The sequence below is a fragment of the Oxyura jamaicensis genome, chromosome 2, assembly GCF_011077185.1.
Source record: "Oxyura jamaicensis isolate SHBP4307 breed ruddy duck chromosome 2, BPBGC_Ojam_1.0, whole genome shotgun sequence".
NCBI lineage: Eukaryota > Metazoa > Chordata > Aves > Anseriformes > Anatidae > Oxyura > Oxyura jamaicensis.
Window position 1 is genome coordinate 3,042,602 of NC_048894.1, and position 25,462 is coordinate 3,068,063.

Genomic DNA, 25,462 nt, shown 5'->3' on the forward strand with positions numbered 1-25,462 from the left:
TTATTTTATTTTATTTTATTTTATTTTATTTTATTTTATTTTATTTTTATTTTTATTTGATTTTATTTTTATTTTATTTTTATTTTACCAGCCTCTGAATATCCTCATGGTTTATCCTGAAAGGGAAGACCTTAAGATCTGTGACTTTGGATTTGCTCAGAAGATCACACCCTTTGAGCCTCAGTTCAGCAAATATGGGTCTCCAGAGTTCGTTGCCCCAGAAATTGTTTCTCAGTCACCAGTGTCAAAAGCAACTGATATCTGGTAACCTATTGTCAGTCTAAAATCTTTTGCACTAGACAGCCTGAATTTGGGGCTTCTAGGTTAAAATAAAGGTTTTATTAGGAATATGTAACAGCATTATACCGTGTGTACATTCAGTCCATAGGGTAATTTATTGTAGTTACATCGAACTATTTTGCAGTGGATAGGCTTCATCTCATCACAAGCGCAGTACCCTCAGCCTTGCAAATCTGAGTGTGTGGGGTATGGGGAGTGTTGTTCAGAGTCACGTGCTGTTGGTTGCACCTGCAATGTCTGCAATGTCCCACATGCTTATAGGTACAAAGGGGGCACTAAGGAATGATTAATACTGTACATCGATAGAACTGGTGCAGTTACTAAAGGTGTTCCTTAACATTTAATAAGTAAAAGGATTAGTGATGATAAGAAAGGAAACTGAAAGTGAACGCCAAGAATCCCAAACCCTTTAGGGCTATTTAAAGCTCCTTCTTTTTGTTTTGATCAACCATTATTGAACTCCGACAGCTAATTAATGCAAAGGAGCATCTTAGAGAAGCCGATCTTTCATAAAGAGGCAGCAACTAGAGAGAACGATCCTAGGAGGCTTTCTAGAAAAGGCCTCTAAAAACATTCTCTAAAAAGTATTTTGAGTCTTCGCCTCTACCTGTGCTTTAAAAACGGAGGAATACTTGAGAACAATCTTAAAAAATGCTAAAAGGGAATAAAGGGTGAAAGCAAAAGCTTTGGGGATTTATTTTATTTGGAAAGGTGGGGAGAAGAAAGTTATCTTACTGTGCTAAGGTGTCTAGTGGCAGGAAAAGGGGCTGTGTGCTTGAGAAGGAGGGAGAAAGTGACGGACGTCTGACATTTGTGTTCTTTCTCTCCTCAGGGCTGTTGGAGTCATCACATATTTAAGGTAAATAAATCTGCTTGGACATACTTATTCAATATCCCTCTGCCAGTCAGAGCCTTCCAGCACCTTCCAGTGAGGGATCTGAGTGAGTGAAGCATCAAGTCCATTGGCAATTTATTTTGTTATTTTCTCTTAAAGGCTTTGGGCACTGCCCCTGCCTAAAGACTTGACAGCTCTTCTCCTCAGCAATGAGAGCGATGGATCAGGTTCAGTTTTTCCCTTGCTCATTTAAGCCACCATCCTACTGCAGCTGTGAAAAATCAGGTCCTAAATTCCTTATCTGTGAGTAAGGGATAAATAATTCAGACAGATGTGGAGTAATGCTGTAGTAAACAATGCTCTGTTAATGGATGCACTGTTCACAAGCATTGCAAGTCCCACGCATGGTGTCCCTCAGGCCTCTTCAAGCCCCACGTAGACATGTGTGCTCCTATTGTTGAACAGCAAGTAAAAATCTAAAGTCTGTCTCCTTTTACTTTATGTCATTCCATAAATAAGCCTAACATGCAAGTCTCCGTTTGCCGGGGAGAACGACAGAGGAACACTTCTAAATATCCAAAATGGAGAAATTTCATGGACTACCCCTGATTTTGTTCACCTGAGTGAAGATGCAAAGGATTTTATAAAGTGGATCCTACAGCAGCACCCCAAGTGAGTGCATTTTTGTGCTTCCTACGGATGGCATGCAAAGATATTGGTGCCGCAGCAGGCAGATCTCAGCTCATCAGAGCTGCAGTTGCTTTGAAAAGTGGAATGTTGAGCGAGATGTGGTGCATTATGCCCTAATTCTTTATTCACCACCCAGAACACAGTTTGTGAAAGAGGTCTGCTTCTGGTATGGCAATGTCTTTATTCCCTAGCTGCAGGCAGATGAGCTTCTGAAATGACATGGGGAAGTGCAAAGAGCTAGCACGGCTACAGAGGGAGTTATGGGGAAATTAAACAATATGAACCACATTTATTAAGCAGCTTCAAGTAGAAAAGGAGGCTTGAAGGCATCCATAGAGGTCATTGCTTTTTAATTTCATTTCTGTTCTTTCTGCCTGGTGCCAAAGCTATGTTTGCTTTGGTCCTTTACAGAGTCAGAGTCACTCATTGGACTGCTCCTGATGTCCTTGAACAGGCTCCCTACAGGGTGCCGTGGGATCTTCCTGCGGATCTGCAGGGAGTCTCAGGCTGGGCAGGAAGAATTATTCTGCCTCAAGGGAAGGAAACCTTGGGTTGAAACCTTCTTTCTGTCTCTGTGGCTTCTAAGCTCCAAAACAGAAGCAAAAGGACTTACACAGATGTGTATGCATGTGTCCATATGAAACAGGCACTTTCAGGAAGGTCTTGTGGTTGCTGTTTGAAGTGACTTGCTACTAAAATGGTTATCTTTTCTCTTATCAGAGACAGGCCTAGTGCTTTGGACTGTCTTTCCCACAAGTGGTTCATGGTAAGTTTGCCCTTGTTCTTTATTAAAACCATAAAAATAAATTTAGGATGGAAAAGACCTTTGAAGGGGCAGCTCTTGATAACTTGTCGAGGCTGCTTGATAATTATTTGCTGTTTTATTTTTTTTTCTCTTGGTCTCCTACTTTCTGTCCTGTACAGAAGTGCAGGCATGGCTCTCCAGAAAGAGGAGACATTGGTGTTTACGTGCCAGGATATCCTTCCTTTCAGAAGATTACTACTGACATGAGCAAATATAACATGTCTGTAGAGAGAGGAAACTCTGGCTTTGCAGAAGGAAGTTATGGTTTATATTCTGGTGCCATAAATCTCTAAGGAAGAAGATAAAAAAAAAAATAATAATAATAAAATGAAATAATAATTAAGGAAATTTACTGAATCACGTGCATTGAACAAGGCTTGCTTTTATCATTGAAAAACTGATATTGCCTGCAATGTAGCCATAATGGGATTGCAGAGTTTGTTCTGTTATAACTGTCCTAAATTAAACAATTCTGGAAGGAGTCAGTCCTTAAAAACAAAACAAATCAAATAACAACTTCTCTGGAAATGCAGTCAGGATTTTTAACCACTGATTTTCCTCTCCTTCTACCTGGCAGCATAATATCCCACTTGAAACAGCTCATTTCATTAACACCAAGCAGCTCAAATTCATTGTGACTCGGAGCAAGTGGCAGGTGAGTTGGCCTTAATCTATGTTAGTTCTTTTTAGTTAAATATTTTTCAGCTACATTAGAATCTTTTAAAGTCTGTTGTGCTAGGACAGCGAGCATGGCAGAGATCTCAGCTTGGCAATGAATGGGGAATAAGCCCAGAAGTAATATGGATGTGGCAGAAATAAATTACCCAGGCTTTTACTCTAGTCCTGGGTTGTGTGCAGTGCTTTTCCACCAGGCACTGAAACAAGGATTGAACCCTGCCTTTAGGTGTGTAGATGGGAGTAGGTTGCTACATTCCTGCTGGAGTCTGCAGAAATTTTGGCTTTTACTTTGGTTTTCTTTTTTTGTCTGTGTGTGTGTGTGTGTTTTTCTCCCAGTCTGTACTCCTGCCTGGGATTGCCCTGACCCAGGTGCAGCACCTTGCACTTATCTAATGTTTTTGGTTAAAAACTCTTTTTCCATCTGCTTTGAATGGCCAAATTGTCTTTAAAAATCTCAGAACAGGTCCAGTTTCTCTGTTTACAAGAACAAGGATGTTCCGTGTAGTCAATACGGTTTCATCTCTGTGAATGAGGGGTGAGGGAGGCTCAACGAACACCGGAGGCTTAGGCTGACTGTATTTATAAAAGGGTGGCAACGCGTTATTTAACTAGTATTGTGGGTTTTAGGGTGCAGGAGATAATATTAGTAAGTTTGCTTTACCATACTCCACCACGTCTCCAGCTGATCGTGCTGTATTTTGTATTGGCTTTCAGCGGTCCCTGATGTGCTATAAATCCATACTGGTGATGCGATCCATCCCAGAAATCCTGGAAGGGACTCACGACAACACCTCCCTGGCCATCTCCCGGCATCTGATCGAAGAAAGCACTTCCTCCAGCACTAGCGGCTCCTCCTCAGACAACGAGAACTCGCACTTCCCCAAGAAGAGGCACTTTGGCTCCGCACCTGAACTGCACTTGTCCATATTTGATGCACCAAGCAGCCAGGAGCCTCCAAAACATCCACGTGAAGAGAAGCACTCCGAAATCTCAATCCCTCCAATAAAACCCATGAGGAAGAAGTACGCTGCAATGAAAAGTGAAGTGAAGGACAAATCACCTACAGAAAGCAAAGAGCTCGTGACAGGTATTTTAAAAGAGCAGGAGGAGGGGCTTCAGCCCAGAATTCGAGATGAAAGAGCAGAGCGGTCCCAAAGAAGTGGTGCAGCTGAACCTTCATCAGTGAAGACTTCCTCAGAAAATGCATCGGATCTGTCCCAAAAACAAAAAGCAGACATACTTTTACCTGAGAAGGACAAAACTGAAAAGGCTGGGGATGGGACAGAAAAACCTGTGTGTGTTCCTAGACAGAGCGTCATTAAAAGCACTTTTTACAGCCAAGCAGCTGAACTACCTGCAAGAACGCCTTCCTCACCCAGCAGGGAGCTCAGGAGGCACTTGGACAGAGCCAGAAGAACTTTCCGGAAAGCTGGATATTCAAAGGTGCCCCTCAGCGGTCTCCGTGAACCCCTCCTGGAACAGTTTGAACTGGAAGAAGAAGAAGGCAAGTCTGATGATGGAGATGATCACAGGGAAAGCTTGCTGGGTTCCTTGACCAAATCAGCTTCGTTTGATACCGCCAGGAAACCACCCCATCCTGCTATTGCTGGGTCTAGCCGGAGTCGTTCCCTGGATGACTACAGGCTGAGGGCCTCGAGGTCAGTGAGGGAGCAAGACATTTTGGAAGAAGACTGCGATGTAACGGCCCAGGAAAGTTGCCCTGAGGGTAGCGAGCACTGCGACATTTCTGCGGGGCCAGGCAAGGGATGTTCTGCAGGCACTTCAGAGCAAGAGGACTTCAGGAGAGCCAGCAAGGATCGTTCAGAAGAGCAGCTCTCTCCTTCCACACATTGTGAGGGCAATGGGTGCCCAGCTGTTTGTGCGCAACAGCTGGACAGACTTCCAGTGTCACCTCAAAGGAGCGAGAATAGGAAACATTTACTGAAGAAGTCAAAAGCTACTTACGTGGAGGAGGAAGCTGAAGATTTGGAAGGCAAAAGCCCCATTCTGTCTGCCCAACACTCAGATGATGCATCATCAGCTCAAAAACATGAAATCAAGAAGGATAAGCCTCCCTCTGGCAGTGCTCCTGACGCTGCTTTTCAGGAGGGTGAGCAGGCCATTTCGACAGTCCCGCAGTCAGAGACCACCTCCACGTCAGCCCATGGCAGTACGAGAGGTGCGTTCCATCTGCCCCAGGAGTCTGCCCGCAGCACTGACACCCATCCCGATCTAAAAGGCGAGGGCTTCCTCATCAAAAGGACAGCCCCAGCTCCACCTTGGAAAGACAAAAGGCAGAAACATTCCCATGAGAGGCCTTCTGCTCACAGCGTTGTTGAGTCTGATCTCATGGAGCACGAAAGCTCTTCTGTTCTAAGAGGCCCACAGACAGAAAGTGATTCACTTCCAGTGTGTAAAGAGAAAAGTCAGCAACTTTTCGACCAAAGCATTCCAGCACCTACTGGTGTGGAGGGCAAACAGCCAGGTGTCCCATCAGCTCTGCAAACAGCTGGTGAACATGCCCGCCAGAAGCCAGAGACCTACAAAGAGGTGAGATCTGCTGTCCTGGAGGATGAAGGACCAAGTATTGCAGAGATTGCTCTACTTTCAGCCCACGGTGGTGAAAGTGAAGCCCACACAAAGGCTTCTGTTCACGCAGACACGACATCAGCCATCCTACAGGGTGAGCACCCTGTTGTTTCAAAAGTCCTGCCACCAAAACCGACGAGAACTGCCATTGCTGACAGAGCACGGCACGCTGAAAGGGAGCAGCCAGCTCACAGCAAGGAGAGGCTGGCTGCTCTGAGGAGTGAAGGTTCATCTGTTCCCAGTTCGGTCTGTGAAGCTGAAATCAGGGGAGCCCAGAAGGCTTCTCGGGGCAGCGACATGGTGTCTGCTGCTCTGGAGGTCAGGCACACAGCTATAGCTGTTACATCCCAAAATACTGCTCTCCGTTCAGTCTATGAGAGTGAAAAGCAAGAACATGCAAGGGCATTGCTTCACAGTGAGGTGAGATCTGCTGTCACGATGAGTGGAAGCCCAGAGGTGGGACAGAATTTGTCTGCTCCTTGCCCCAAGCTTGGAAGCCAGGCGTTTGAGCAGCACAAGGCCGTCTATCCTGGTGGCAAAGGTTCTGCTGCTCTGGAGGGCATGCGCCCAGGTATTTTAAGTGCTCCACAACCAGACATTCAGTCTCCAGCTTCAGTCTATGAGCTAGAATATGAGGAACATCTAAAGGTTTGTGGTGAGGGGAGAGACATTGCCTTAGAAAGTGGAAGCTGTGATGATGGAAAAACCGTCCCACCACTGCTCCACAGGGATCAAGGTCAGGAGCTCTCCCATCACAGGTCTTCTTTTTACAGCGATGAGGAGTCTGCTGTGCTGGAGGGCTTAGTGGACGAGATGGTTTCCCTCTCTGAAGAGATGAATGTTTGGGCAGAGTCAGTTTCTGGCCAGGAGGAATGCAGAAAGCACATCCCTCCTCCCACAGAGATGTTCTACAAAGGCCCGGATAGCCAAGCACCCATGGACAGCTCCTGCCCTTCTGTACGAGGGGGTAAAAGAGAAGTCTCTGAGCTGGATGACCTCGCAGAACCCTACCTTGCTGTGAGCGAGGAGTCAGAGGTACCAAAAGGGCAGGGGGTGCAAACGGTTCCCCATGAATGCGAACAGCTGGAGGACTTGGCATTCGAGAGCCTCAGTTCTAGCCAAGCAAGCATTTCCCCGACGGAGAGCTTGGATGCCGAGAAAACACCCAGTGAAGTGCCTGTGAGCAAGGGCACCGGCAGACACCCAGAAGTTTCTTTAGTGAAAATTAAAGACCTGTCAGATGAGGCGCCCGGTCCGGGCAGCGGAACTCCAAAACTCGACATATCAGAGGTGGAGCCTGCCTATTTGAATTTCTCTGACTTGTATGACATTGTCTATTTTCCGTTTGAATTCATGAACTTTAGGAAGCCTCCGCCCAAACCAACGGGTAGGCGGTTTATACCTTTCAGTGAAAGGGCAAGGGCAAGGTCACCTCCTGCAGGACACGTGCATGAGGATAAAAGACTGTGCATCAGAGAGGAGGCAGAAGGAAAGAACAGGAAGCACCATTTGGAAATATCTGAGGATTCAAAGGCAGCTAACCTCTTAGTCATGGGAAAAGCATCAGAGAGCCATAGGGAAATGTATGGACCCCAAAAGGACTCAAGTGGCAAGCAGAAAAGCTCCTTCTACAGCAAGGCAGGACTCTTTAAACCCTATGGAAGGTCTCACTCAGTGGAGCAGTCAGTGGAGCAAAGTCTGAAGAGGAAAGTAAAAGCTTCTGTCGCCCATATTTCAAGAATCCTAAAAGGAAAGATATCGCCAGAGCCAGAAGAAGGTAAGTATTTCATTCTGTGCCTTCATGGATTAGCCACTATAACTGAGCTCTCCTAAATCTGCCTCTTCCTTTCCCCCCCAGCGTAGCTGAGGCTGTGGTTAGACAGTCATTGCAAAACTGGCAGTGGCAGGTCATGAAATTAGCTGTCCTCAGCCCCACCACCAGCTCTCTGTTAGTGTCCTGCTCCAGTGCAGAGTCAGCTGGGTTAATCTGCTGATGGAAGCAGCTGAATTCCCCTGCCTGAGTGTGCACAAAAGCCATGCGTGCCTCCATCCGCAGCTATCATATGACCATGACAAATATTGAAGGCTAAATAGAGCGGGCTAAGTTGGTAAAGTCCACCTACCTTGATGATATTCATGTCTGGACCACAGAATCTGTCCTTACTTCTCTGCCACCCCTACATGCACCCTGCTCTTTCCGTATGTTCTTGTAATGGCTGTCACAGCCTTTTCTAAAGGCTCTTGACTAAAGGCTTGTTAACAAGGACGTCCCTGTCTGCCAAGCTATTTTTGCATGAATGGCAGAACACTGCTGTAAATGCATGCCACGGGAGGAAGGACGGCCTTGAATGACTTCTCATCCTTCCTTTGAAACAGAGTTCGGTGAGCTGGGGAGTGAGGTAACAGAAAAAGAGCCCTTAACAGGGGCTGAAGGATCTCTGAAGTGGAAATCAGGACTCGCTTCCTTCAAATTATCAAGCCTCATGCCAAAAGAGAAAGGTATCGCCGTTGCATAAGTCACCAGTTAGTTCTATTAGGAAGCATCAACAATGAATGTGTGAATATCAGTCCTTTATACAGTTTCTATCAGTACTGTATAGAGTGTCTTCGCTAAAACTGTCTTTTCGTGGCCTTGCTTGCAAATTGGAGACATTCTAGGAAACCACAAAAGACAACTAAAACCTACTTGAAAACTAGAAAGGAAAGAAACTGAGTATCCAAGGGTAGCCAGTGGAGTACCCAGATGGCAGAAGTGGGGAATTGTGGATTCCTGTGCTACAGACCTGCATGGTTGTGTAAGGGCCAGGCAAGCTGCTGTAAGAGGCAGCACTGTGAGATGAGAAATAGTAGAGCAGCCCACTAAATGGCTTTTTTTTTTTCCTTCCATACCCATCTTTTATTTCTTCGTCCTTCTCCTCATGTTGTCTTGATCCGATTCCCTTGTCCTTGAGATGCCATCATTTAGTTTGGCCCACACGTTTAGACCAAGTCAGCAGAAAACTCCTGCTGTGACTTACTCTTCCTCCCCTCTGAGGGGTTCTGCTGCTGCAGCTGTACGAGCAGGGCTGCACAACGCTCATGTTCCCCAGGTCCATCTTGGTCATCACGTGTGGGCAGTCACATTGTGCCTGCATGCCCAGTGCCCAAGAGGTTCTCTGAAAACCAAATTCTCTGAAAAAAAAAAAAAAAAAACAGAATGTCAGGGCACGAACAGAATGCTCTTAAACTGATGCTTTAGAGCATCCTACTTGCACTTACTTTTCATGTAGCGCTTCTGTCCGCTCTGCATCAGTACTTTTTTCTCTTCCTCACAGCGCCTTTGTTCGTTGAAGAGCTCCTAGACCAGGCTGCTGCTGTAGGACAGTGCGTAACTCTGTCATGCCGGACGGCAGCTCACTCCTCCCTGCACATCAACTGGTTCAGAGGTGATGTTTGCACCCTTTTAGGGAGTCCCCAGGCCCCAGGACAGGGGTGCAGGGAAGGTTGAAGCACCTGAACTTGCAGGGTACTTATTTTTTCTCATGTCTTTTGCCTTTCAGATGGGATACCTGTCCACAGCAGCAGTCGGATCCTCATCTCATCCACACTCAAAAACTTCCAGCTGTTAACTATTCTCTCTGTCAGCGCCGATGATTTTGGCATTTACACCTGCGTGGCCACCAACTCCCTGGGTTCAGCATCTACCTCTTGCATGATAAGAAAAGCAGGTAAGAGAAGAATCTAGTTGGTTTTTTTGTTTGTTTGTTTGTTTGTTTTTTTGTCTCTTTTAAGTGCTGCATGCAGAGCTGGTCAGCCCTTGAGGATCTATCCCTCATCAGATTGTTGGTTTTGTTGTTTCCCCTTATGCTAGATGCAAGAAGCCAGCTGAAATCACGAGACTCTGTGACTTGAGAGTTAGAAGCAGGGTGGATTTAAAAAAAATACAAGAGGGTCTCTGTAATAGCTAATGCAGCTGGCATTCAGGAGCGTGGACAGAGAGCGAGACGCTGAGCATTAACAAACTTCACAAAACTGGTTTAGTTCAGCAACTAGATTTTGAAGCTGAAGGCAGCCCCAGGTTTAGGCAGTACTGCCACCAAGGAAATGTGTCCTATAAATACCTGCAAGGTGAGATTCCCACTAATGTGTTCACAGGAAAGTTTCTCCCTTGCCTGCTCTAGTCCACAGCCACAGCCCTTGTTTTCTGGTGGCGTGGCACATTTTGCGGGATTTGTTCCCTTTTCTTTGCCCTTTAGTCTCTCTCCTGGATTTAGAACCAGGCTAGTAACCATGTGGTTATAGAATCAGACTTCAAAATCTTAATAGTGAATTTAAACTAGGCACGGCTGAATTGTTCTTCCACTAAGAATGTGTGTGTATGTACACTACACATATATGTGGAAGTAGAATATCGGTCACTGCTGACTGTTTGGGTGTGTATCACAGCAGTGCTGCTGCTAACACTCACTGGTTGTCGTGCCTCCTCTTGACAGAAGTTCCTCCCAGCCCTCCGCCTCCTGACATCGTGGAGGTCTACGAGGATGGAGTGCAGGTGGTCTGGAAACCCGTGGAAACCAACACCCCTGTCCATTACACCATCCAGTGCAAGAGTGAAGGTAAAGTGGAGCTCTGCCTTGCTGCCTTGCAGAGAACATCTTGATTTGTTTGATCTCCCCACCATCTGGATGTATTATTTTTATTCAGAAACAGCCTTGCTTTAGCTCCCTCGCTTGGAGTTAGGAATGAAATAATTATACACTAATAACGTCCACAGCAACGGCGGTTAGCAGATGATATCATCCTATATCTGGGCTTTCTGTACAGTCAGTGCAGAAGGATGGTCCATCAAAAAGGCAGCTCTCCCTACACTAACCAAACACGCTGATGCAGGAAATTTAGGGTAGACAGCCAAATGACCCAAGTTTGATCAAACTGCATCCCATCCCTTTTGTTCTCTTCCACGGCTTGATTCAGAGCCCGATGAAATCCGTGGATGTTTTCTTGTTTAATTCCATGAACTTTGAACCAAATCACTGGGTCTGCTCTGTCTCTCTTGGGATTATTTTTGTTGTTCTTAAGAGTACTGTGTTTGATTGTCCCTTCTATTGCAGTCACACACACACAACCCTTTGGATTGTACTTCTCCGTGCTCCGTTTAATTCTCCAAACACTTAATTCTGGATTAACGCTAACATACCTTTTTATTCTGGAGCCGATGTCAGTCATTTTTCCTCCAACACACCTTTCTTTATTGTCATTCCCTTCGACACATCTATACCCAAGACTTTGGAAAGGATGCTAGATGCAAGTTGTTCCAGGTAGGAAGAAAACCAGGAAACTGCATCTACCATCTTCAATCACAGTCTGTGTTATTGAAAGGAACAAGTGAAATCCTACTTTCCTGAGCACAGGAGGATTAAGATAAACAGAAAAAATAATCTTTGTCTTATGCATTATTTGACAGTAGGCTTTGGCATGCTGCTTCTTCTGAAACTTCTCTGATTTTAAGCTCCTTCTTACACATACACACACCCTAATTCCACCAGTACCCGGCAAAATCATCGATACCTTTGTTTTAGGTAGGGAATTATTGCCTTTGCTATGATTTGAGGCTCTCTGTCAGTGTTTATTTGATTAAAGGGATGGGTTTAGTCTCAACCAATCTCAGGGAATTTTGAGTTCAGCCTTGAGCACAGCAGTAGTGACAAAGTGTGGGACATCGCACCATGTGAAATGTTTGCTGCTGACTTTCTGGTTCACACCTTAGTCCCATGGATGGTAAGTCCAAGCCAAACCTACAATTTCATTTCCCTGAGATCTCACCTAAGTTTTATAAAAGCTGATTGAACTTGAAACCTCAGTTTCAAATTCTGGGTTTGCTAGGAGGGTGTTAATTAAAGGTTTTCTGCTGAAATCCTGCAGCTCATGATTTCAGCAAGATTCAAGACAGGGCCAAAGGGAAAATAAGGTGATTTTGTTGGGCGTTTGTTTGGAGTTCATGATATATATATTTGCATTTGAGATTGGTGGCATGAATTAGTTAAACAGAAACCATACAAGAAAGTTTCACCATTCCTCTGAAACACTATTGCCACACCTTGGATTGATCAAATATAAACCAGCTGACTTTGGAAGAGGTGAGTTTGCCACATTGACTTGTTACACCATGCACAAAAGTAGGCCATATCAGGTCAGTTTTTCGTCTTGACCATCCTAAACAAGTCCTAATTTCTTTCTCTCTTTCCTTGGCTAAGGTGGGGACTGGACAACTCTTGCTGCTGACATTGCTGACTGCTGCTACTATGCCAAAAATCTCTCCAAGGGATTTACCTACTGCTTCAGGATTGCCTGCACCAGTAAAGCAGGCATGGGCCCTTACAGCAGCCCATCTGCCCAAGTGAAAATCAGCGGGAAGGATCAAATGGGTAAGAGCACTGGGAGGGCATTGTGTTCTTCCTGCATCAAAATAATTGCACTCTTAGATGCAGGTCCAGAAATCAAGAACAAGTGCATCAAGACCAATGCCACTTGGCTCGAGGTGTTTTAGGGCTTCCCCCTCTTTGTTTTTCTTAGTTAAAAGTAAATTATTTTCTAATTCAGGACAGAATTAGGGGAATATCTATGTAAGATATCTGGAAACTGTAGATTGCCCCCTGAATACACACTCAGGTTTCCACATGAGGTCATGAGGTCTGGGACAACGACCAGGTTACGTGAGGCACTGATCTATTCATGTACATCTGCCACTGTTTAAAACCCTGGATCTGCTCCTTCTCATAGACACAGTCATAATTAATTCGTGTTAATTCATGTGCTCTGGTTTATGCTTGTGAGTTGCCTTCCTACTGTGGGGTATTTTTCAGCTGTATTTTCTCTCCAAAGTAAACCAAGCTCAATTTATTTTATTTTATTCTATTTTTCTGGTTTGAATACTTTGTACTATTCACTCGTTTTGTTTTGTTTGTTTGTTTGTTTGAAGCAATCCATGACCCCACAAAAATACACCCTTGCAGTAAAATGTTTTCTTCCAAGGAGTGGAAGGATGGTCTAACTGGAATTTCCTCCCAGTGGAGACGATTCCTTTGTAGAAGTCAGTTCACAGAGATATTTTTAACTCACCCGAAGTCATCTGCTTTCCTTTGGCCCAGGATTCATTAACAAATAAATGGCTCCTTTGCAGTCACTCCCTAAAAGGCCCATGCTGTCAGATTCCTTTATTTCAATGCGTCCAGCATTTCTAAGCAGATGCTTTATTATGTCAGGGGATGCTGTAATATTTCCACGGAGCACTTAGAGTCACAGGCCAGAACCAGAGCAACCAACTTCAGCTTCTTCCCCAGTATACGCAACCAAAATAAGTTTCTGATCCTTTAGCAGGGTCTTACTGTACCCCATTGATTGCTTACGTGAGCAGATGAGAAATGGTAGCTGAGCTGTTTGATATCACAGTCACAGCACACAGCATGCACTCGAGCTCATATAGTCCAGAGTGGTCACACCAGGGAATTACTGGATGGTGAATTCAGACTCTGTTGCTTTCACGTAGCCCCTGGTGCCACAGGTGGGAGCCAACACACAGACTTCCCTGGAGAAAGCTCTCCTGTTGTCTTTATCTTTGCCCATAGACAGTGGAGGGTGGCTCAGAGAGGCTCCCGTTTCCACATGGAGTTGTTTTCCCATGTAATCCTTGCCACTTCTTCTCTGCAGAGCTTTATGCTGCGATGAAGAGCTTCCCAACAGCTGCTACTGAGGAAGAGAGTGAAATAATCACACCATCCGAACCTTTCCCAACCTACCAGACCTATGCCTTCCAAACAGAAATCAAAAGGTAGGGATCCACCTGCGTACTCGGCGCAGGAAATGCTGCATATGGCTAGAGTTTAGAAAAAGTCACTTTTATAAATGCACTGCTCAGCTGCAGTCATGGTATTTTGTTCAGAACACCTCCACAGCAATACACTGAGCAAATAAACCTCAGATCACTGGCTGAACAACCTTCATCTTAGTTTGGTAAGATTCATGTGTGGATTTTCTGGGAGAGCAAAGGGGTCTGCGGTGAGCCCCTTAGCATATTGTGGAGTGAGGCCAGGCCTAACAGACTCCTCTCCTTGTTGCAACACCCTTTGCAGGTAGTGGCGTTGGGATTCAACTTTCACTGTCTAGAAAAAAAAAAGGAATAAAGTCCCAGAAGGATTTGGGATTCTTTTGTTGACAAGAGAAGCAGGCAGCTGCCTGCAGGGGCTAGTTCTCATGCTCTAGATGGGATGAGCCAACTTCTCTCTTTCCAGAGGAGTTAGGCTCTCCCTCCTGCGATGTAAAGTGACTGTACAGATTAGAGACACAGGAGGATGTGCAAACCCTGACAATGGCTGCAATAACTCACAGCATGGATGAAAAACACAGCATGGGATCCTCATGATTTTGAAATAGAGAAGTTCCTGGCTCTTCCAGGAGTAGTGGAGAAGCTTATCCTGCCTTTGTGTTCCTCTGTACCAGGGGGCGTTTCAGCATCGTCCGACAGTGCAGGGAAAAAGTTAGCGGCAAGACTTTAGCTGCTAAAATTATCCCTTACTGGCAAGAGGACAAGCAGACTGTGCTCCTGGAGTACCAAGTCCTGAGGAAGCTTCACCACACAAACATCGCTCAGCTGAAGGGAGCCTATGTCAGCCCGCGGCACCTGGTGCTGATCCAGGAGATGTGTGTGGGACCAGAACTGCTCCACTCCTTGGCATTACGGTAAGAACAAGTGGAGGGAACAGTTTTCCCCATCAGGGCTGGTGTAGGTAGCAAAGCACCTCATGCTTTCACTTGTCAGACTGGCTCAACTCACTCCATCTGTTCTGTTCTGAATTGCAATGCATTTATTCTGCAACTTCTCGTGACATGAAAAGGTACTTAGGTTCCTTACAGGGCTGAGGTAGAGGACAATTCAGGGCCACGCAGTTGAGTTGCTGAAAGCAGATTACAGTGGTTAATATGATCCCCTCTTTCCCATAATAACCAGAATACTCTGGCTCAGGAAGCCTTGTTTCCCCTCCATGTTGCTTCTCACATCGGCAGAAGATGGATCTGCTGGAACCCTCTGACTAAAAGAGTGGGAATGGTGGGCATCAAATCTGCAATTTGATTTTTGCGTGTCCTCTGCTTCCTCTAACATGCAGCTCTCACAACCTCGCAAACCTCTTGTATCTATAAACCTGAATCACAAAATGGGTAGAAATCTCCTTATAAAGTAGATTTGCTAAATGGTAGAGTTTTTTCTTGGGTTTAGACATCCAGAGGAGGATGATAGTGGGTGCAGAATGGTGCTCTTGCGTGTGCAGATAAAACGCCTCTGGTTTCTATCCCCTTTTCCTTCTACCAGGACATCGTACTCAGAAGTGGAGGTCCGAGATTACCTGTGGCAGATCCTCAGTGCAGCTGAGTACCTCCATGCGCACAGCATCCTGCACCTGGATCTCAGGTCTGAAAACATGATCATCACCGAGCCCAACCTGCTGAAGCTCCTGGATTTTGGCAACGCACAGTTCTACACGCAAGACAAGGTTATTACCATGGACAAGTGCTTGGACTATGTCGAAACCATGGGTGAGTGGAGTTCATTCACAGAACCTTGGCATCATAGGCAATCTGTGGCAAGCAGAGAGACTGAGCCATAGGTCAAGGCAGCAGCTGGCCCCAGCAAGCAGCCCCCTCGGTGCTGCCCTCCAGTAGCAGCGTGAGCTGGTGGGCGTGGGTAGCAGTGACAGCCACCCTGCTTGCAGGCCACAGGGGACACAACCAGAGGTCACGGCCAACACCGCTCTGGCAGGCCTCCGTGAGTCCTAAGCTCAAGGATGCAACGTTACAGCCAGCAGGTTTGATGCCTGCTGACTGTAACGTTACAGCCTGCTGGTTTGATGTTTTCAAGGTTTCATTGCAGTCATGACCTAGGAGAGTTACCCCAACTGGCTCCCCGTACTAGAAAGTTTTTCATCTTTGGGAAGGCAGCAAAGTGTAAAAGTACCCACTGTTCTGTGCTGGCTTCAGTGCTGTAGCACTGGAAAGGAGCTCGGCTCACACCGATTTGCTTTTCTAGCTCCAGAACTGCTGACAGAGCAAGGAGCCATCCCGCAGACTGACATCTGGTCCGTCGGAATCACAGCGTTCATCATGTAAGTCAGTCTGTCCGTCCCTGCCCTAGGAGTGGCTTTAAAAGTGCAGTTTCCGTTATCACCAAGGGGAGCTGCAATGACTCAGTTAACCTCCGCAGTTCCCTCTCCTGGGCAGTGCCCCAGAAGGGTGTGGAGCTGGCTGCACCTTGCAAGGAGGCCCCGTCCCACCGAGGTTTCCATGTAGAGTAAGGAGGCTGTTCTGCAGCACAGCAGCTGCTGGTGTTTTCACTCAGCTTCATCTGAAAAGCTTTAAAAAAAAATCAAATTACACCAACCAGAAAAAGCAGCTGAAGTCAAGAAACACTGCTCTTTGGGATGTTGTTTCTCCATGTCATGCTTCTGCACATTGCCATGAGCTCCCTCTCTCGCAGCTGGGTGGGAATTCCCAGGAGAAGGAGTTATCTTGAGCTACACCTTCCGTGCTGATAATTCTCTTCTTTTGGGGCAGGCTGAGTGCCAACTACCCTGTCAGCTCCGATGTGCCCTGCGAGTTTCTGCGAACAATGAGGAAGGGGAAGGTGAAGCTCACGCGGTGCTACGCGGGTCTCTCCGGAGGAGCCGTGTCCTTTCTCCAGAGCACACTGTGTGCAAATCCCTGGTAAGGCAGCACCTGCTTTTCTTGCAGGACAGTTTGTTCAGGTCCCGGCTGTTGCCTCTTCTTTCTCTCCCATTTGTGAGGCTCTTCCTCACCTGATGTGGATCTCCAACTGACTTTCTCACCTGTGTCCTAGGGGAAGGCCGTCAGCCTCCGAGTGCCTTCAGAGTCCTTGGCTCCAGGAGACCGGTCTGGACAACAGACAGCAAGCGCTGGTTACCTTCCCCACCACCAAACTGAGGAATTTCCTCACTGAACGAGAAAAGAAAAGGGGCCTGCTGTGCTCCAAGTACGGCCTCATGATTGCCCAGTGAAGGGGACGTGCCGACGGACAGGAATGGTGTCCCTCTCCCTTTCTGCACCCAGCGTTTGGTACCAAAGGGTACCGTTGAGTTACTGTGCATCACCTGAGCTGGGCTGGCTGCCTGGGGCTGTGCACATCACTCTCTGTGAGTGCAATTTAGCGTAACTGAGCAAATGAATCCACGTTACTCGCATTGCCATGTGGTAAGAACAGAAATACAGGCTGTTAATGTGGCTCAGCTGACTAACAGTAACTTGACGGTACGTGACACTCAGCTCCATGCTTCCAGGAATAACCGGGAAAGGTTTGCATAGCCATTTCTGAGGGGGACTAGCCCCAAGCAGCTTTGCAAATCCTTCCCTGAGGTCAGAGAGACTCCCTGTGTGCAAATACCAGGCCCTGACTTCTGCCCCTGGCCCCAGGATGTCACCGCCAGACACTTGGACACGTTACTCACCTGCTTGTCCCCCGGTAACCACTGCAGCAAGGTCTGAGTGCCTGGTGCGCGCCTCACCTGCCTCGGATCCCAAAGAAAACGGTGACCACTTGTGACGGGAAAATATCTGATGTGGAGAGGACTCAGGGAGGGTGATAGGAGACTGGGGGAAGGAGTCGGGGTAAATAAGACAGAAAGATTCATCGTGGGGAAATAGTGAGCAGTTGTGGGGTATTAGACAGCAGTGTGTCTGGAGGCTTCAGATGTGGAGGTCCAACTGGATAAAGCCCTGGGCTGACCCTGTGTTGAGCAGAGTATTGATCTAGAGACTCGTGAGGTCCCTCCCAGTGTGACTTGTCCTGTGACGCCATGTCCTTGCCACGTGCCAGGCACAAGGAGCAGTGGGAGTCTGACAGCACCATCGGCAGCTGGGCTCAGCACGCCACACACTTGGCCGAGTTCTCCACCATCCACACGGGGCCTGACCCAAGACTTAAGCCTGGGGTGGAGAAGGGCTGTTGTGGAGCAAGAGGAGGCTGCAGTGGGGAGGTGTGGTACGTGTGTGACAGTGGTGTCACAGGGGAGATTTGAACCTTACTTTGTCTGTGAGGAAACCCTTTCCATCCCACGTCACCAAGAAACAACAGAGCCGCTCTCTGTGAGAGCAGCCTGGTAGCACAGGGTGTGTGCAGGGCGGGCAATGGCAACAGGGCTTTCCAGCCACTGTGCACGTCTTATCCTCACCCTGCATAGCTTGCTTGGCTTTGAGAAGAGTTATTGTTCTCCCTGAGCCCCAAGTCAACCCTCCGTGGCAGCTCCTGCTGTCATAGAGCTCACCAGCCCTCCAAGGGCATTGTTGTTGCTGCAGAGCTGACTCTGCTTCTCAAAGGGTTCAGCGTGAGTAAACTCCACAAAACATGAGTTTTTTGGATGTGTATTTGAAGTTTCATATTAGACCTAGATGACCAACTTACCCATCACGTAGGATCTTGCAGAAATCCCTCACCTGGCTTACGGTTTGCCTTAGAGACACGTTAAAGAATAAACGTACAGACACAGCTCTTGGAGAAACCAAGCTGTGATTTCATGTCTGTGCAGCTTTGGGAAAGACGTTCACCATGAGGGGGATGCTGGCCCATGGAGGATTAGTTGTATATCTTTCCTGACAAGCAGGGCTAAAACAAACACATGCAGCAAGCCTTTTCTGAGCACATCCAAGAGCCGGGAAGCGGTGGTGTGATCACCGGGCCAGTTCATTGCAGCAAAGTCTCTGCCTTGCTTTGCTGCCCAACAAAAACACTGCTCTGTCCCTCCTGGCTTCACAAAGGTCTGGATTTGTGCATTCTGCCTGCCACAGGATAGTTCTGCACACGCTGTGACGTGCTGGGAACGGCTCAGCACAGGACAGCAAAGGCAGCACACACAAGTGACCGTGACCTCATTACATGCAGGCTTTGCACCACGAGGGATTTTGCCGCTTTGAAGCCCAGCTGTCATTTTCCAGGGAGGTTCACCTACCACGAGACGTGACACCAGCAGCATTGGCAAATGCTGGGGGTTTTATTTCTTCCGAAAAGTCCAGAGCAACCTAAACTGGACTCTTTCTTCCTCAAGATCTGCTGAGGATTGCTTGCCGTCACGAAGGACGGCGTTAGCTGTGCCATTGCTTCGCACGTATAACCTCTGTTCCTGTGAGCTTCTCTGGTGTGAATGAGGTACCTACGGGTACACTTGGGTTTCCTGAGCTTTCCCCACAAGCAGCATGTAAGCAGAGGCTTTCTCAGAGCCACGTCTCACTCTCCTTAGAGGGACGAGCATGGGAAATCAGTTTCTAACGTGTTACAGTTTAGTACTAGACGTGATGCTGTTTCACCAGTGGTGGTCTTTTCCAACGCGTTTAACCTGTGTTGTCCCAGACCTGAAGCATGCAGCATCACAGCTACTTCTCCTGCATGGTGTGCAGAGTGAACTGGGAGCAAAGGAGCTTTCACTGTGCTGTGGAGAGCAAACACTGATTCAACAGATTGTAAAACTTTGAATAGCAAGGTAATATTTTCCTCACAATGCTCTACAGAAGAGAAAGCCAAGGCTTTAGGGCCAGATCCCAATCCTGAGGGAGAGAGGATTTAAGCAACACAGACAGCGTGACGAGGTCTGGCCACTAAACATTTCAGGACCCTGGATTCCTTCAATTTAACTTCTTTTACAAACCCAGTAAGGTTTCTGTTGGCGCATCTAGGTCTTCACTCTTGCTGGTAAGCGTTGGGATGGAGTGCGCGGTGCCAGGGGACAGCCCATCTACGCATAAAACGTTGACTGCTGATTAACCCATTTGGAGCTTTCACACTTCCTCAAATTAAGTGATTTTTTTGCTTCTCACACTTGCATGCATTTGAGCATGTCTGAAGTCTTTTCCAGACTCAATATTGTTTTGTTAACTTAACCATTCTGACAAGGAAGTAAAGCCAAATTTTCCTGCTCAATCATTGTCATTGTAGTTATTTTTATACCCCCCCTTCTCAAACCCAGTCCGTGTTTGTGCAGAACCCATCCCTCCCCTCTGACCTGGAGCCTATACATGCAATAACAAGAACCACACACCACGAAGCGCATTAGTCATGAACAGCCTTTATGTAAACGACCCACAGGAAAAAAAAATCCTCGTGCCAGAGCGTGCCTTGGAGTGGGGACACCACTGGGCCAGGACGTCGCTGTGCGACCGTGGGTGTCTCCCAAAGAGTGAGAGGCTTCCGTGGTCACTGAAGGCTTTGAAGCAGCTGGCGCCGTCAGCCTCCCGATATACTTAGAAACAGGTTATCTGGAAAGGAAGAGTTTCCTGTCATAGGAAAAAAAAAAATTAGTGACAGATTTCCTGCACAGGTTGGGAGTACAGCTGAGAAAGTAAAGCACTAAAATGCAGAGTATTATTTTTTTTCCTAGGGCAGTGCTGCCTTCACCAGGGGGAGAAACCACCAGAAACCACGCAAGTAAGCTCGTTTCTGGGAGAATATCAGGGCAGATTTTCAGGTACCAGTATCAGCTGCAGGGTCTGGCTCTCCTGGGCAATTAAGGTGCTTTCAGGGACTATTTGTAAGTGTGGAGGTTCAGTTGTCCACGTGTTAAGGAGCAGCACCGTCCTTGCTGTGGCCTTTACCTGTCCGGCTATCCCAAGGCATCCGTGGGCACGGTTTGGAGTGTGTAAAGGTCAGGCCATTAGCCAGAACCTGGGAAGAGCTCCAGCTTAATTCCTGGTAGCAGAGCAAAGATAACCCATGTGTGATGAAAAAAATAGAAAAAAAAAAAAAAAAAAAAAAAAAAAAGATGAGAGCCATAGAGAGGACATGGAGGTTGTGAAAAGGTGCTGGAGTTTTTAATCAGAAGTGTCATAGCTGAGCCTTGTGCAGTTACAGGTAGATCTTGTTTCTCTTGGCTCTGCCACAGCTGCCTGACAGTTTCTGTCCGAATTTCCACCCCTGCAAGCTCTGGGCTCATGCCCAGTGTGGCAGCACTGGACAGTTTGCCCTTGACGCGCAGTTACAGCACAACCCTGTCCTTCACAACACAGAGCAGGGTCTGGCTTTGATGTTTTGCCACACGTGAAAATGTTCGAGTTGTGCTCCTCGCTTGTACATAGCCTCCCAAGTCCAAAGTCTGTGTTAAAATCAGTTTGGTGTCCTCCGCACAGGCACGGCTGGGTTTAACTCCTGGGAGGAGTGCTGCTGCCAGAGCCACGATGTTGAAGGGGGAAACCCAAAGCAGAGCTTGTAGGGCAAAGTTTAATCTTCATTACACACGGTGGATAAAACTGAGATGTTTGGGGTCCCAGAAGGTCCCAGCAGCTGTAGTCTGTAAGGGGCTAAAGTTGTTATGATCTTTGCTCATGCCCCAGTTCATTTTTCTAGCCCCGTCCTTGCGCGTTTGCAGAGGCTGGGGGCTGAATTTGGAGGAGGGGAGGCACTTTCCAGCAGGCCTCTGAGGACTCAAGGGAAGGGTGGCGGACCATCGGGATCCTGATCAGGCTCAGCCCTCCCCTCACAGGAGGGCTGACCTGCTCCTGGCCTCTGCAAACTGCAAAATTTCTGGGTTTTGCAATGGTTTGCACTGAAGCAGTGAGCTGGCTGCGTGCTGCAGGGGATCCCACCTGAGCTGTGTTGTGGTTGGTGGGATGAATCCAGACACAAACACACACACAGCTTTTTTTTATCCCCAGAAACTGTTCACAAGACAGAGCTTGAACAGCCAGCCTCCTGCAGTCCTGGTAGGGCAGGTGGCCACATGCATTCCCAGTTCAGGGCGATGCATGAAAATGGGGCCGTAGGCTATTACTGACATTGGCAATTCACTTCTCCTCTTGCTAAAGCAGTAAATGAGACTGGAAACTCTCTCCTTTTCTTAAGCATGAGCAGGGGATGAGTTGTCAGTATGTCCTTGCTCTGTACGTCCCACCTCTGCTGTGAGGGGCACCTCTTTGGAGGCTTCATAGGAGCTCGTCTTGAACAGAGGAGAGAAGGGGACAACAGACAAGGCAGTCTGAAAGCCCCTAGGAAATCCTGCTGTCTGATATTTGTTGTTGTCTGACCTGTAGGGGTGTACTACAAGCTGACGCCATCCTGCCCATGATGCTTCATGTGGAAAATAAACTGGGATCCCTGCTCACCTTGTGGTCCTTCCGATGTGTCATTAGGGCTCTAAAGGGAAACTAAGTGGTCCCAAGGTGGAGCTGGCATGCACAGGGCTCATCCCCAGCTCTCCCTGGCTCATACAGCTTGGTCTTACTTGCACACCCATGCTCACACCAGCTGCCAGCACCACGGACCCCCAGACCTTTGGTTCTGTCCCCAAACATCCCATCATACAGCCTGTGCAATCCCCAAACGCTTTTCCCCCTCACCCCACAACATGCCTCAGCCCTTGGCAGCGACCCACCTTGATCTGGGGACGGTCCGGAGAGCTGCTCCTGATGGCACGTCCTGGACATGGCTGAGGTCCCTGTGGGTCCCAGACAAGGTGCTGGCTCCTCAGCAGTCCTTATTTCAGGTTCCACGGGCCACGAAGCCCCCGTGCTCCTCTGGGCTTGTGCAGATGGGTCTCTGATGGGCTGGTGGCCCCTGTGCAGGGGTTGGGAGTAGCCCAGCAGGGTGTTATTTGGGCTCCCCCACCTCACCATTGTCTCTCTGTGCTCTCTTGTGGGCGTGCAGACGAGCTTTTACCTCATAACCTAACTGAATTCAGGAATCAGAGATGCAGGGCAGCGACACGTGCGAAGGAGGTAGAGAGGAAAGCCATAATAACCACTAAGCGAACAAGAACGTACTGCTATCGGCTCCACACAGATCCAGCGACCATGAGATCAGGCAGTTTATTTCATAGATAACACCTGAACAAAAAATACCACAACCAGGCCTTCTCAGAAGCGCCGCCGGTACCTGAAGCGAACATCATGGACGGGCTGCATCGTCCCAAACCCCCAGCGGCTGACATCGATGGCTGGGATCTCCTCTTCACCATGGACCAGCTCCAGGTCATAGTGAGCCAGCATCAAGAAGACAAACAATTTAATTTCGGTGGTGGCAAAGAACCGTCCAGGACAGATGGATACGCCTGCCCCCCAAGGCATGTTGAAGTATTTCATCCGTTTCCCATCCTTGTAGAAATCTTTCTTGGTGCCATCTGGATTTACGAAGCGATCGTACTTGAATTTGTGAGGCTCGGGGTGGATTTCGGGGTCCATCTGCACGGAGAGGTGTGGGAACAGAGCCACCCTGTCACCTTTGCGGAGCATGTACTCCGTGCCGTTACTCATCTCAAGGCTCATGTCCTGGAGGACGGCTCTGACCAGCAGTGGGGCTGCCACCAGCCTCAGGGTCTCCTCCAGGGCGCTGTCCAGAAGAGGCGTCTGGTTTAACATGTCCCTAGTGATGTCAGTTGATGGGCTCCCAGCCTTCACCTCGTGGCCATTTTCCCTCAAGACCTTCTCTACCTCTTCCTTCACAGCCCTCATGGCATCTGGATGCTTCATGAGATAAAGGAGGAGCCAGAAGGCGGTGGGGCCTGTATTGCCTTGGGATGCCCAGAGGAGCATAAACCTGAAACGATCCCGCATGTACTCAGGGACATTGTTTTCTGCCAGAAATTGGTCTTGATCGATTATCCACCCACTGACATTGTCCTTCTGACAGCTTCTCCTCACGGACAGTGTGCTCCAGAAGAACCTCTTCAGCCGCTCAGCTTCTACTTTGTCCTTGGGAGGCAACATAGAGTAGGCCAGGCAAGGGAAGAGGCGGTCATACTTCCGAAACTCATTGAACAGCTGGTTGGAGTGGATGAGATCTCGCTCGTTAGCCTCCTCCTCGTTATCTGCCCCTCGGTGGGACTCCGTGCCGTACAGAGCCAGGTACCCGGCTCTGAAGACGATGTTGTAGCAGTAGTGGAAGAGGTTGTCCTCTTTCCACGGTCGCTTCTCCTCTCGTGAGCTCAGCTTGGAAAACATCAGCTTCTGAAGGTTACCCATGGTGGCTTTTGTCAGGAGATTGAGCCCATCTCCTGTCAGGTGCTTCATGCTCAAAGCATGCATTGTGCTCTGGCTGGCTTTGATGGGCTTGTAGCCAAACACCTGGAGGACCAGTTTAGATGCGAAGGACCTGAAGTCTAGTTTGGATCGTGATTCCTTCATGATGGCTCCAAAGCAGAATGGGTCCATCACGAAGGTAAAGTAATAGCCTCCGATCAGCACCGTGAAAATATCCCCGTGTTTTCTCTGCATTTTTTTTAGAAACTCTGAACTGTTCTTTCTAAAATCCAGCACGTAGCCCAGCCAGGGGATGATACCTTTGTCCAGAGGAGGCTCGTTGGGTCTTCGGCTCCGGAAGGCACCCAGGAGGTAGAGCCCACCGAGCAGCGATGCCACCAGGGCGCAAAGGAGAGCTGCCCAGAGAGCCATGAGAGCCCCGCGCCCAGCCAGGAGCGTGACCCTGAGCCAGGCTGAAGCAGGCAGGTGCTTTTTATTCCCATCCAGGGGCTGATATGCAGATGCAGAGCTGATAGCATCTGCCCGGATTGGCAGCAAGTATTTGCTTTTCCCCTGTAGCGTGAGGACATCTCTCCCCTTGGCTAACAGGCAGGGATTTTTAAGGTGGAAGGCATGCTGTAGTCAACTGGGTTGCCGCATAAAGCCCAAGGGCTTCAGCGTGGGCTCTGCAGCAGCTCAAGCAAAGCCCCTTTTCTGGGCTGCGTTGAGCCCAGGCTTTGCAAAAGGAGTTTCAGAGAACTCCCCTGGGTGATTTCTGCCTTTAACACTGGGCTATGGGCATATCCTGCAGGCTGGAAAAAGGAATGGAGGAGCGGGTGTTGGAAATGCTGCTAGAAATTAGGCTGGGACAGAGGGAAGGGGCTGACAGCTATCTAAGTCCGCCTCAAACACCAAAAGGAAAGATTTCCAAGAGTTTTACCCATCTTCCCTTCCCTTCTCGATGTCTCCTGCCAGGGTTGGGGGACGGAGCAGGCCCCCGTCCCTTATGCCGTGCTGTGCTGCCATCCCATCCCAGCCCAGGGACTGCAGCTCCTGCCCCAGCTGCTGCCCCTTGCACAGCACCTGGCGTGGATGGAGGGACATCACACAAAAAGGGAAAGGATTTGGAGAGAAAATGGGACAGACAGCGGTGACCAGGCACAGGGCATGCTGCTTACCCACAACCAGCCCCTTTAACACCCTCTCCCTCTTATCCCTCCCTTGGCCTTTGCCAATCCAACCCCCCATTTCCTCCCCCTTCCCCTACACATCCCATCATAAAATCTGCACAGTCTCACGGGCCCTCGTCAGGGAGATCACAAAATAAAGAGTGCAGCCTGCATCTTTGATTTGTTTCCCAGCTGCTCTCCCTTTCCACGTTCCCTCCCGGTGACCTGACCCATGGGTGAAGGCCACATCACAGCGCCAGCTAAATATGTGCTTCGGCACTTTTTTTTAAGCAAAGCTCCCACCGTTACTGTTTTTCACACAGACAGCATGAAAACTCGCTGTAGCAATGTTGGAAAAAAAAATAATGCCTGTGAAAACAAACGTACCTTTCTGGTTCAACTCCAAACCTTTCTCAGTCC

General features: G+C 48.2%; 2 protein-coding genes across 3 annotated transcripts in view; one reads left to right on the plus strand and one right to left on the minus strand.

The window, feature by feature from the left end:
• Positions 1 to 19,845, plus strand: part of OBSCN (obscurin, cytoskeletal calmodulin and titin-interacting RhoGEF) — a 182,777-nt gene extending 162,932 nt beyond the window's left edge. Inside the window, exons 105-121 of the mRNA XM_035317274.1 lie at positions 92 to 264; positions 1,133 to 1,159; positions 1,655 to 1,807; positions 2,546 to 2,591; positions 3,208 to 3,285; positions 4,023 to 7,674; positions 8,274 to 8,396; positions 9,212 to 9,322; positions 9,437 to 9,604; positions 10,370 to 10,492; positions 12,131 to 12,301; positions 13,584 to 13,704; positions 14,373 to 14,612; positions 15,241 to 15,464; positions 15,955 to 16,030; positions 16,479 to 16,628; positions 16,762 to 19,845. Coding sequence (XP_035173165.1) covers positions 92 to 264; positions 1,133 to 1,159; positions 1,655 to 1,807; positions 2,546 to 2,591; positions 3,208 to 3,285; positions 4,023 to 7,674; positions 8,274 to 8,396; positions 9,212 to 9,322; positions 9,437 to 9,604; positions 10,370 to 10,492; positions 12,131 to 12,301; positions 13,584 to 13,704; positions 14,373 to 14,612; positions 15,241 to 15,464; positions 15,955 to 16,030; positions 16,479 to 16,628; positions 16,762 to 16,939 — 5,814 coding nt within the window. The 3' untranslated portion in view covers positions 16,940 to 19,845. The remainder of the gene's footprint in view (positions 1 to 91; positions 265 to 1,132; positions 1,160 to 1,654; positions 1,808 to 2,545; positions 2,592 to 3,207; positions 3,286 to 4,022; positions 7,675 to 8,273; positions 8,397 to 9,211; positions 9,323 to 9,436; positions 9,605 to 10,369; positions 10,493 to 12,130; positions 12,302 to 13,583; positions 13,705 to 14,372; positions 14,613 to 15,240; positions 15,465 to 15,954; positions 16,031 to 16,478; positions 16,629 to 16,761) is intronic.
• A 132-nt stretch (positions 19,846 to 19,977) lies between these two features.
• Positions 19,978 to 24,510, minus strand: LOC118161705 (5-beta-cholestane-3-alpha,7-alpha-diol 12-alpha-hydroxylase). Of its 2 annotated transcripts, none has more exons than XM_035317276.1 (2): positions 22,292 to 24,510; positions 19,978 to 20,183 (listed from the first exon to the last, which is right to left on the minus strand). In XM_035317276.1, the coding sequence occupies exon 1, from the start codon at positions 24,303 to 24,305 to the stop codon at positions 22,773 to 22,775; it is 1,533 nt and encodes a 510-aa protein (XP_035173167.1). In that variant the 5' UTR covers positions 24,306 to 24,510; the 3' UTR covers positions 19,978 to 20,183; positions 22,292 to 22,772. The 2 variants fall into 2 exon arrangements, with proteins under 2 accessions (XP_035173167.1, XP_035173166.1); XM_035317275.1 differs by having other exon boundaries at positions 19,978 to 20,201.
• Positions 24,511 to 25,462: the final 952 nt, after the last annotated feature.